The 13,154-nt window shown below is 42.1% G+C and overlaps 1 protein-coding gene across 1 annotated transcript in view; it reads right to left on the bottom strand.

The window, feature by feature from the left end:
* TMA16 (translation machinery associated 16 homolog) overlaps window positions 1-13,154 on the bottom strand; it is a 124,738-nt gene that overhangs the window by 41,501 nt on the left and 70,083 nt on the right. The window contains exon 2 of the mRNA XM_077477153.1: window positions 6,067-6,176. Coding sequence (XP_077333279.1) covers window positions 6,067-6,176 — 110 coding nt within the window. The remainder of the gene's footprint in view (window positions 1-6,066; window positions 6,177-13,154) is intronic.

The raw sequence follows: 13,154 nt of genomic DNA, 5'->3' as shown, positions 1-13,154 counted from the left end.
TTCTGGATCATGACAGCCAATAGTAAGTGTCCATTTCACGCAGGCAGCGGCATAGATACCCGAAGGATCCAACTGCATGTAAACTGAAGAAAACGCAGGACTAGGGTGTCATGTGACAGTAGATTTAAGCCTAGCTTCAGCCACACTGAATGCGGGTTTGAAATCGTGCAAGTTCAGCTGAACTCACACAATTTCAAACCAGCATTTCAGTCTGACTTCGGGGGTGATTTGAGAGACATGTGTGCGAGTTCATGCACAGATGCCTATTGAAATCACCCCCGCAGTTGCCAAAAGTAGTGCAGGAATGGTTCGGACGGTGCCGTTTCCGGTAATGGGCTCTGATTTGGCATGCCATTTGACATGTCAAATCGACCCGGTGTGAATGAGGGCTTAGATGGATTATTTTGTATTTAATGCCAGCAATTGGGAATGATGCGTCAGCCTACTCACTTCTTTGCAGCCCAACATGAATTAGAAATGTCAATAGAATGAGGCCTCAGACGTTTTCTAGTTGATAAGGGTTACACTTCCTTACATAAGTTTGCAGTAACTCTTTTATGGCCCTCCTCTCTTTTTTAGGCATCTTCAATTATTTACTGCAGATCAGGCTGCATGTAACCAAGGTAGAGATGTGAGCCATTTTGCTTGTCAAGCTTCCATGTTTCTCTCACAAGTTTCTTTGAACTGGGGTAACATAGTAGCAATTAAAGGATGTGAACAAATTTAAAGTGCAATTAAAGGCTCTTCTATGACGTCTAATCAAGTACCAAATCCAGTTACTATGTGACGTAGATGCCTTATTAACCTAAAAACCTTAGCCTTCTCTGACTAAGGGTGTATTCAAACATACTGCAGTGATCTGTGTCTCTTTGCACTGGATAAAAACAAAGATCACAATTGTTTTCTATGTGCCCTTGTTCAAAGCACAATGCTGGTGTGGTGTGTGGTACAGAAAAATAGGATTTTTAGAACAGCTTACCTGTAAAATCCTTTTCTTGGAGGACATCACGGGACACAGAGCCATAGTAATAACAATGTGGGTTATATAGGCCACCTTTAGGTGATGGACACTGACACACCCTAAGACAGGAAGTTCACTCCCTATATAACCCCCTCCCATTACTGGGAGTACCTCAGTTTTTGTAGCAAAGCAAGATGCATGTAAAGAGGGGAGGGACCTCTGTGTCCCGTGATGTACTTCAAGAAAAGGATTTTACAGGTAGGTCGTTATAAAAAATCCTATTTTCTTTATCGTACATCACGGGACACAGAGCCATAGTAATAACGATGCTATCAATGCTATCTGAGGGGAGGGAGACAAACAAAAGTAGAGCGTCATCAGACTTGAGGACATATACTGCTGCCTGCAGAACACTACACCCAAAGGCGATATCCTCATGCCTTTTTACATCCACCTGATAGAATCTGGTGACTGTATGAACTGAAGACCAAGTGCAGCCTTGCAGATTTGAGCCATGGAGGCTTGGTGATGCACTGCCCACAAAGCACTAACAGCCCTGGTGGAATGTGTTTTGATTTGAAAGGGTGGAATCTTCTTCCTCAAACCATAAGCTTAAACATTTACTTGCCGAATCCACTTAGAAATAGTAGATTTCAATGCTGTCTGTCCTTTTCTAGGACCTTCAGGCAACACAAACAAAACATCTATTTTTCGAATCTGAGCAGTCGCCTTCAAGTAGACTTTCATCAAGAGAATGTAGAACTTTTCTTCCGTAGAACAGGGTTCTGGAACAAAATGAAGGTAGAACAGGTTTTAGATGAAAACCGGACACTACCTTTGGCAGAAAGCTAGGATGAGGACAAAATACCACCTTATCCTTGTGAATAATTAAATACAGCTCTTTACAAGAAAGAGCAGCCAACTCTGATACCCTTCTTGCAGAAGAAATGACCAGTAGAAAAACCAACTTCCTTGTCAAAAGGATCAATAGAGTATAGTGTAATACAGACAGAACTAAATTCAAATCCCAAGGTTTCAAGGGTGATCTAGCCAGTGGATTAAGCCGCATTACCCCTTGTAAAAAACTACGGACCAGGAAATTTGAAGCAAGTGGTCGTTGGAACAATATCGATAAGGCCGAGTGCTGACCTTTGATGGTACTCAAGGAAAACTTCATCTCTAACCCTACCTGCAGAAAAGGCAAGGATCCTACCTATGACATACTTTTTAGGATGACAACCCCTGGAATCACACCAGGAAACATATGCCTTCCAGACTCTATTAAAAATTACTCTGAAGCTGGCTTCCTTGCATTAATCAAGGTAGATATTTCTGACCCTGAAAGCCCACGATTCTTCAGCATGTGGGTTTCAATAGCCAAACTGTTAAATTTTGCGTTTGTACGGTAGGATGGAATACTGGTCCCTGTGAGAGCAGGTCTGGACACGGTGGTAGGGTCCATGGGTCCCCCTACCGCCATCCTTGCAATCTCTGCATACCAAGATCTTCTGCTTCACACTGGGCCACAAGAATTACCAACTTCCTTTCCTGCATGATCCTGTGAAGAAGTTGTGGTAGCAGCGGAAAAAGAGGGAATGCATAAATTAGTGAAAACTGATCCCACGTGGTCACTAAGGCATCCGTTCCACATGCGAGTGGATCCTCTGTTCTTGACACAAAGTTGTCGACTTTGCTGTTGAACCTGGACACAAACAGATCTACATCCGGAACCCTCCATCTTTGGCATATAGCCAGGAAGATGGCGGGTTGAAGGGACCATTCCCCGGGAACAACTGCTGGTGACTTAAGTAGTCCACCTGCCAATTCTCTATCCCTGGAATGAACTCAGCTGATATGCACGGCACATGCTTTTCTGCCAAGGCTAGGGTATGGTTCACCTCTCCCTGGGCTGCATGACTTCTGGTGCCCCCTTGGTGATTGATATAGGCCACTGCTGTGGCATTGTCGGATTGGATCCGCAACTCTGCAATTCCGCAACCTGAATGTCCAGACCCTCAGGGCAAAGCGTGATGCCCGAATCTCTAGAATGTTGATGGGCAAGGTCCTTTCGGTTCCGGACCGTTTCCCGTGGACAGTCGTCTCTTTCAGGACTGCTCCCCAAACCGAAAGGCTGGTATGTGTTACCACCACCTTCCAGGTAACTGGTATGAAGGATTTCCTTTTCTGCAGATTTTTGGTTATTCACCACCAATTGAGGTTCTGGCGCACTTTTGGAGACAGATGCATTGTAAAATTTAGAGTGTGAACCTTCTTGTTCCAAGCAAATCTTGAATGAAACTGAGCATAGGGACCAGCTTTAAATGAAGCCACCATCTTTTCCAACAACCTTATGCAAAAGCGAATAGAAGGATCCATCTTCGTCCCTGACCCGCTGAACCAGCTCCTTTATGGCCCTGATCTCTGGGACAAAAACACCCTTTTCTGGGCTGTAGCTATGACCAACACCTTAGACACTGGTGAAAAAAAAACTGAGGTACTCCCAGTAATGGGAGGGGTTATATAGGGAGTGATCTTCCTGACTTAAGGTGTGCAAGTGTCCATCACCTAAAGGTGGCCTATATAACCCACATAGTTATTACTATGGCTCTGTGTCCTGTGATGTATGATAAAAAAATGCAGTCAGCGAAATCCTCCTTCATTCGTGTCTCACATGTTCCTCCTCCCAGACACTGCAACTCACTGTGGGATGGATTAAGGAGAGGGGGAATACTATCAATCCAGAAAGCAGTGGGCAGGTCGAAGTGTGGCCAGGTGCTGACTGTTAAGCTACAAGCTTGTAAGTTAGCGGTGGTAATGCTGAGCCATGATTCCACAACATTTTTTCATCCCATTAAAGTGCACGAGTATGGTCTACATGAGAGTGGCAACTCTGCTTTTAACTCAAGAGCAGTGCAGCATCATTGCGTCACTAGCACGGGAAGTTGCATTAAGTGGACTTCACTTGCAGAGTAATTACAGGAGAAAAAAGAGAAAACTGTAAGGGCAGATACATTTTAAATGTTGCAGCACACAGATTTGTTGAATGAGAGGCCATAGTTGTACTTTAACTAATCACTTTATAAAATTATGAGAGGTGCCAAGAGAGAAGAACCACAGATCAAATTATCCCACAGCGCATGTGAAGCATACATATAGGAAATTACAGCATTCTATCAGGTAAAGATTTAGCTTACCAGCTATACACCAGAACAATTCTAAATAAACATGTCATGAAAAAAATGCATAAGAAGAAGTTAACTTTAGGGAAATTGCACATTAAGGTCATCACTAGACCCAAGCATATTAAGAGCTATAAGAGTCCTTTCACACCGAGGGCGTTTTGTAGGCGCTATAGCGCTAGAAATAGCGCCTGCAATCCGCCCTCAAACTGCTGCACCATTCATTCCAGTGTGAAAGCCCCGAGGGCTTTCACACCGGAGCGGTGTGCTGACTTGACATCAAGAAAAGTCCCGCCAGCAGCTTCTCTGGAGCGGTGAAGGAGCGGTGTGTTTACTGCTTCTCCACCGCTGCTCCCCATTGAAATCAATGGGGCAGCATGGCTATGCCGGCGGCAAAACGTCGCTATTGCGGTGTATTGCGGGCGGTTTTAACCCTTTCTCAGCCGCTAGTGGGTGGTAAAGGGGCCCCGCTAGCAGCCGAAATGCACTGCAAATCTGACACTAAAACGACGCTAAAAAATAGCGGCATTCTGACACTATAGGCTCAGCGGTGTGAAAGGGGTCTAAATGTGACAATCTGAAATCTACCATAATTTAGATACCAAGCCCTCTGCCACCACTACGGATACAACCCGGCTGGGAATGGGACTCTACCAGTCTACCCTCTCACCCTCCTACAATACCTTTATACCCTTTTTGCCTCAGTTATTACCCAAATATTATACTTTTACAAACTTTTTTGTTAGTCATACATTCCATTAGCAGGAAATTTAATCTAGGTCATATTATATGTACCACTATAATGAGCTTCACATTTAAATGTTTTGTTTATGGACCTTCAATTCTCCGTATTTAACAGTTAAGTTTTTTTTAATATTGGTTTCTGTTTTCTTCGCATAATATGTACTCGATTGTAGTATATTGTAAAGTCCCCTAAAAACAATGTGAATAAATTGGTTTTGAAAAAAAAAAAAAAAGAAGTTATAAAAGTCAAGCTAGTATCTGCCCCTCCTACTCCCAAACCTCCCTATTGGTTAGAGAGGCTGCTCCTCACATTACAGGACCAATATTGAGGTCTGAGAGGCTGGAAGAACTGGCTCAACCCTAGCTTTTATGATTTGAACATACAAATAGTTACCTAAATCTCAGCATTCTGGCAGGTATTTCACACTTAAAGTGGGCACACTATTTTTTTTTAGAAGAAGTACTTCTTTACCTGTATGCTAGCAGTCTTATTTTTACTGTACATATATTTAGTGCAGTGTACACTCAACATCTATAATATGGGAAGAATTCAGCTTAATGCAGTGTTAACACAACTCCACCATGCATATGTTGCCAGTTGTATCATTACTGGCCACTCAATGGTCAAAAAAAGAATAAACTGTGTTTGGAAGAGGAAACGAGGAAGAGGGGCAGCAATAGCAACAGAGAGCACAGAGCGGTCATGGCTGGAGGATTGCCAAGTTTGCCACGATGTTTAAGTATTCCACGCACACTTGCACATTATGGCAACAGCTCTCACTGCCAGCCCCCTCCTTTTCCAGCCCAGTTCTGCAGAAACTGCCAGCAGGGGTTGCACAGTGGGTTATATAAAATGGATTCAATCTATTATTGTTTCACATTTACCCCTTTCGGACGATCTCTGAAATTCAATGTAGTAGCATGTGAGAGGAACCTGGTGCAATGTGCTATACAAAATATGCTGCACAAATTGCTATGTACTGAATTCTTATACACTGCCTCTCACTGCATATTCAGCTGTATATTCTGCTCTCTGTAGCAAACACTGTAGAATATATACAGTACACTGCCAATGTCTGTTGTCCCCTCTTGGTAAACACAGGATCCCAATTTATACCACAACATTTTTTATGTCCACAATAGGCATGCGTTAGCGACAGGGTTAAATAAAAGATCACTTACTTTTCCTTTCTGTCCTGTTTATGGCCTTCTCGTGCTAACTGTGCAGCTTTTCTACTGTACGGATGGATGACTTTCTTTTCTTGTTTACCTTTATTGTGTGGACCTTTAGGCTGCAAAACAAAGTGCAGGCAGATTAAGCATCTACAGTAAGAAACAAAGTGCACACAGCGCTTTAAGCACAGTATTTACTTCATAATAGGGGTCTTGCCCCTATTACCACCTAATATAACGGCATACTCACTGCCAATCTTTGGAACTATATCTGAAAATAATGTTTTAAGCTTTTTTAAATGACTTAGCAATTGTATGCCCAGTGTTAATCTAGGGCAGGGGTGTCAAACTTAATTCTATCACAGGCCACATCGACATTGTGGCTGCCCTCAAAGGACTACTATATAGCCTTTTTAAGGTTGTGGCTAGTGGGAGGATCTTAAAGGGATAATAGATACCAGGAGTTTGTTATGTGTAGAGTTCAGGTGTGTCACATGTACAGAGTGTAGAGTTCAGGGGTATGCTACAAGCTAAAAGCTTTTTTGCATTTCACCCACTGGGCCCAGCTCTAGTACCTCCTGGCAGGGTAGGTGGCTCTGCCTCGCTTTCTCACTTGCAGGGAAGATCATTGGTCGGGGTGTTTATGCGTACACAGATGGGGAACACACATAATGCCCCATCCCACACAACACTGGCATCTGCATCTCCTTTATCCCCACCATCAATGCAGGGCAGGCAGAGATCTGTGAGAGCCACTGACAGGAAAGCTGTCCCTGTAAATACAGAAAGCTTCTGTGTTTACAAGGGACAGTGGTGAGTATAGAGCGGAGGGTGAGAGCCATAGGTTTCAGTTGAAAAAAAGCCCTGGGTTCAAGGGCCACATAAAATGGCCTGGCGGGCCAAATTTGGCCTGCGGCCTTGTGCTGGACATATCTGGTCTAGGGGAAGAGGGGGGCTGACTCTACAGGTGTTTTTAGTCAAAGAGCAGACAGATGAGGAGCGCCATCAATCCAAGGGTCATGAGCAAAACAAAGATGTAATGTGTGTTACGAGACAAGGTGAGAGCAGTAACATAGGTGAATCAGCCAACTACAGAAACTGTACTGGCATGGGTCTGTATGTGAGTAATTTCACAACATCTCAGCTTATTATCGTTAACTACAGGGTAGGCAATGTCACCACCAGAATCCCCTTAACCTACAACAGATTCCCATATAGCATTTAGGTGATGCCACATAGCATAGTCTCCAATGTGGCATAACAGAATGCAAGTTCAGTGTATCCTTTCGCCAACCCGCACTAACTCCAACATGCTATAACTGACAATATAATCTTAAAGTGCCATATTCAGCAGGATCCTCAATAAGGAATACCATAAAAGACCATAGTTACACAGTTACTCAGGTTGCAAAAAAAAAAAAGCCCATCTAGTTCAACCAAGAGAAAAAAAAATAACTAGGATAAAAAAACCTCCAAATACAGAATCTTATATTCACAGTTGATCCAGCAGGTGACAAAAAAATTAAAACTAAATCTTGGTACAATTTGCTCCAGCAGCATAAAAAAATAAATAGCTTCCTGATCACCCAGAAAGCAATTAAATATTCCCTGAACCAATAATATCTGGTGTTGTTATCTATGAGTGTTAATATCAGTTACATTTTGTACATTTACAAAGGCATTCAAGTAAAGTCAAAATTCAAAGATCAATCATCAATATAAAACGTTCAGCAGGACAACAAGGTGGTACTTCCCCCATTGATACAGCCACTAAAATTAAGTTCTTTTGAGGGGGCGTTTCTCGTCGCTGGTGAAGATGGCCACATACCCGAGAGCTCCTACAGCCTCATGCTCTCAGTAACCTGCCAGTGCCAACAGGGAGAGCCTCCCTGGGCTCTGTGCCCACTCGGTAGCTTTGCGATCCTTCCAGGAGACATTAAGCTCAGGAAGCAGTCCAAGCCACCCCAGTGCCTCACAGACTTCCACCCGGCAGAGGGACAGCGAGGTAGGCAATATGGCGTCACTCTAGTGCGGGCAGGGTGGACCACTACCAGCCTGGCCAGACTGCAGAAGGGGCAAACAGTGCAGACAAACAGCCAGATATGGGGGAGTCCCCCCCCCCCCCTCAACCCCCACCACAGACAGCACAGCAAAGATAAGGCAGCATAGGGAGGAAGAGAATCTCTTTCCTAGGCTGCAGTATGATTTCTCCCCTGGCTCTATACAGTGTAGATAGGCAGAGCCATCCATTGACACATTTTCTGCAGTAGACTAACCAATATCAGAAAGTACTATGAAGAATATACTTCTCTCTGTCAGGAGACCTTTATTCATGATTTCTCTGATATGTTTGCTAAGCTAAATGACAGTCCAGGCACACACATTGAACAGTCCAGACTCAACACCTTGAGTCTAAAAATGTCAGATCTGTATACTGCATATACTGCCCTTTGGAGGCCCTCATACCTTCCTTGAGTGATATCGAGTTGTGCATAGACAGGGCCCACTGCATACCCAAGCCTAAATTTCTCACTGATACAGCACCAAGGGATATACTATTTTCATGTGAAGGAAAGGGTCATGGCTATGGCCAAACAAAATGCTGTGATACCATAGGAATTTACTGGCATCTCCTTGTATATGGATATTTTGCAGCAAACAGCACTTAATAGAAAGACGTTTACCTCACTGACAAAAGTTCTGAGGAACATTGTAACCTATAGGTGGGTATTTCTGATGAAACTGTTCGTTACTTGGAATGGCAGAACGATCCCCATCTACGGTGTGGAAAAAGGCATCCAAATCTTCAAGCAATGGCAATTGCTTCCTGGAGATGTGCCTATCTCATCTACTCCAGAGCAGCTGCAAACAGAATGGACCTGAGCTGGGTCCAATACCCATAATGGACCTGCTCCCTTCTGTACAGTGCACAGCACTACACATTTGTTCTCTACTTCTCTGACCTTCCTGGGTATACTGCTTACTCCCCATGTTTCTCAGCTTTACAGATATCACTTTAAGCCCTTTTTGGATTCTCTACCCCAACAGCTATCTGTCCTACAAGCCGAAGAGGAAGTAGGAAGTATATATACTATAGCAGGAAGAATAGCGGCCCTAAAATGATTGACTCAACTCCATCTTTTCTGAACCTTTGCAATCCCTCTTCCACGCGCATTCCTCACTTCTGTCCAAAAACTCTTCTGCTCTTATGTCTAGGATTGCAAACCTCCTAGATTCTCCCTTACCATTATGATGAAATACAGGAAACGTGGCAGAATGGGTCTATCCAATGTTGTGGCTTACTAAAAGGCACTTACTATATGTGCACGTTTAGAATTCAAAACATCCCCTCATACTGACCCTAAATCGGTTCTTATGGTTATCAAATTTGGAGCCCCCTCATTACTTCTACCAGTCCAACAGTGAAAGCAGCTATCAAAACATGGTTGGCATTTTCCTTTCCCTCCTCCATTAAGGGACCTTCATGCAAGATACCTGTTCCAATATCGGTGCTGCAGCACTTTACACCGTACATTGATCTAAACTCATGAAAAACTAGGGGAGATCTATATAGTTACAGTCAGGTTAAAAAAAAGACACAAAGTCCATCAAGTTCAACCAAAAAAAAAAAATCCCATTTACACAAAACGTACACCCACAGTTGATCCAGAGGAAGGCAAAAAAACAAAAAACAAAGCATGCCTTCCTATTTCCCTGAGAGGCAATCAGATTTTCCCTGGATCAACTTTATCTATAAAATGTTAGTACCCAGTTATATTGTGTACATTTAGGAAAGAATCCAGGCCCTTTTTAAAGTAATCAACAGCTTGTCAAAACCAGCTCTGGAAAGAGCCTATTCCACATCGCTTACTGTGAAGAAACCTTTTCGTATTTGGAGATTAAATCTTTTTTCCTCTAGATGTAAAGAGTGCCCCCTAGTCCTCTGTGATGACCCTAAAGTGAATAACTCAACACCAAGTTCACGATATGGACCACTTATGTATTTGTACATGTTGATCATATCCCCCTTAATCTCCTCTTCTCAAGAGGGAAGAGATTCAGTTCCTCTAATCTTTCTTCATAGTTGAGCTCCTCCATGCCTCTTTTCAGTTTGTTTGTCTTTCTCTTCACTTTCTCCAGTTCCTCAATATCCTTTTTGAGAACCGGTGCCCAAAACTGAACTGCATATTCTAGATGAGGTCTTACTAATGATTTGTACAGCTGAATATCATTACAATCTTGAAATATAATGTTATCATCGGTATACAATGAAAATGCAGAAGACAAAATCAAGTAGCATCTTGCATAAATCAACTATAACATGTAAGGTTGTAGTAGGCATTTGAACTGAAAGGGGACTTGAGATTCTCTTGGAGGTCTCTATACCAGACTTGTATTACAAGTTTTCTTTGTGAGACCGGTCATGTAGCCACGCCACCCACGCACCCCTGTTGGGATCTGTGCGTGGGTGGGAGCGTCACCTGTCTGACTTTGAGTTGTCATCTTAGCGGTCTCTTTGGTCACAACTATACTTGTTATTGAGCTTATGATCTACCAAAACCAACCAAATCCTTCTCCATCACTGATTAACCCATATATAACAACTCCTTTTACACCTTTGAAAATATAAGTTCCAGATTCCATCTTCCATTTTACTTATATACAAATCTGGTCCTTCCTCTTGAAACACCCACTCTCTCTGCAGTTAGAATTTCCAGCTTCGATCTATAAATTCCTACATGATCCTCTATGCCCACTACGAGGAATTTCATTGTTTTCTAATATCTTTAATACGAACGATTCCTTTTCCAAAACTATTACCATTGTCAAATGGGAAGAAACCTTGGGTACTACTTTCACTGGGAGTAGTTGGAAAAAAGCCTTTGCTACCACATACGCATCTTCTAAATGTGTAAACCACTGGCAACGATTTTGAAAAACAGTACATTCCTGGTATCTTACTATATACAAATGCCCCAAGTTCTATCCTTTCCATAGGGCCCTTTTCTGGAGGAACTATATCATATCCTATGGTCATGCAAATCTGTATGTTCGTTCTGGAATAAAACGTTTCCTATACTATCCGACATAGTTGGGCAACGTATAGATCCCAATCCTGAGCTGGCCATTCTACAATTAATTTTTCATGAGTTTCCACCTAACGTTAGGGTAGTCCTTGTGCACTTTCTCCTGACGACACAACTCACAATTACTAGATTATGGAATACATCGGACCCACCATCTACTGCTGATGCCATTTCTATGTTTTTAATCAATGTAAGCTGTAGAAGTTGTTAGCATTTACTGAGTTAAAGGTTGCAACATTCAGAGATAACCGAGCTGTCTGGCTGCCCAACTCCAAATTTACTGTTAAAAGTTTGATTAATATTTTCCTCAAGTTCTTATGTGTACTAGTTATTGCTCCTTAACCATGGCAACATTATGGCGACTGGCTTAGTCTTTCACACCCCCACATTTTCCCCTTCTTTTGCTCTCTCACCTTTTCTTAAACCCAACTTCTCTCATCCCTGGCAGAGTACACCCCCTTAATGGTCTGTAACTATATGGTGACCTATTTTATAGCTATGTGTTTATATTGACGTAGTACTATGGCTACCTTGACTTATATGACTTTCCACATTGTTTTGATGCAGCTATACTCTGTGTCATTACAATCTTAACTTTTAATAAAGAAATATTGACAGTAAAATGAAGATCTTTTTTAAAACATTCTTCTCAGTAGGTCAGAACTCATTTCTAGAGCTGGGATCTCCAAACTACGGCCCTCCAGCTGTTGCGTAACTACATGTCCCATGAGGCATTGTAAAACTTCACAGACATGACAAGGCATGATGGGAATTGTTCCTCAACAACTGTAAGACCATAGTTTGGAGACCCCTGTTCTAGAGACAGTCTATTCTATATTTTCATAGTTCTTACTGTGAAGAAGCCTTTCTGTATTTGGAGGTTAAATCTCTTTTCCTCCAGTTGTAAAGAGTACCTCCTTGTCGCAATAACTCCCATATCCCTTGCCTATAAAACAGCAAAGTGTGTTGTACCCTGCGGATGGTATTACTAAAGCCTAATGAGCACAAGGCAATCACAACTATGCTTGTTATAAGACCAGTACAATGATGGGCAGGGTTGTGATGCCCTGTTTGCTAGGAAAGCCAATAACATAAAAGTGTGGGGGGTAACACTGAGAATATTGGATTGGAAGGGGGAGCACACTGTGTGGGCAGGGCATACGGGGAAAAAAAAAATCAGTGGACAGAACTTTTGAATTTTGGAAATGTAGATGTAAATAAATAGCTATTCTGCTGTCCCTTTAGATGTGTTCAGAGAATGTGAAAATAAAGTAATCGCTAGCATTATCATTTTGAGGGAGGAGGAACGAACTAAAAATATATATTTTTTAAACTTGGCCAAACAACCAGATCACTTATTCATAATGAAGTCTATTATTCCAATTTGTCTGACCTGCAGGAGAAGGTTCAGAAATCCTGTTTTAAATTGGTTGTGTGCCCTTCAGACAGCAAAGTTGCTTATGTGTGTAATGTATATGTGCAAATGTGCCTTTCTTTGATTTAACTTACTTGTTAGCTGCTAAATTTAGAACATAGACACATCTCCATAGCAACGCCTTATGATAGATCCTAATGGATATTCTTTATCTATACAGCAACATGTAAACTTTAGGACAGCTGTTGGAAAAGGTCCACGAGTGGTTTCTATGATCTCAAATTGTGGTCATAGAAACAATATTTAAAGTGATATTCTGCAGGGAAGGTCTAAATGTATCAAATGTTTATAATGCAAGAAACAGTCAACCTTGACCTCATAATAAGGGCTCGTTTACAGCGCAATTCCCACACTCAGTGTGCGGTTTCTACATGCACGTTTACATTCATTTGGAATGCATCTGCTGTGCATTTTTTTGGCAAATTTTATTATATTTTTTACCGAGTTGCATTTACATGCATTTGCAGTGCATTAGCATGTGTTCCAGTGCATAGAAAAAAACCTCAGCATGATTTTTTTGTTTTTTTTGTTTGATGTGAAGGCTCTGCAGTGGCACAAATTAGGCTTATTGGAAT

The sequence above is a fragment of the Lithobates pipiens genome, unplaced genomic scaffold (genome assembly GCF_037356315.1).
Source record: "Lithobates pipiens isolate NorthernLeopardFrog02 unplaced genomic scaffold, aLitPip1_a1.2 Scaffold_13, whole genome shotgun sequence".
In the NCBI taxonomy this organism is placed as follows: Eukaryota; Metazoa; Chordata; class Amphibia; order Anura; family Ranidae; genus Lithobates; species Lithobates pipiens.
This window is presented reverse-complemented; position numbering and strand designations above follow the sequence as displayed.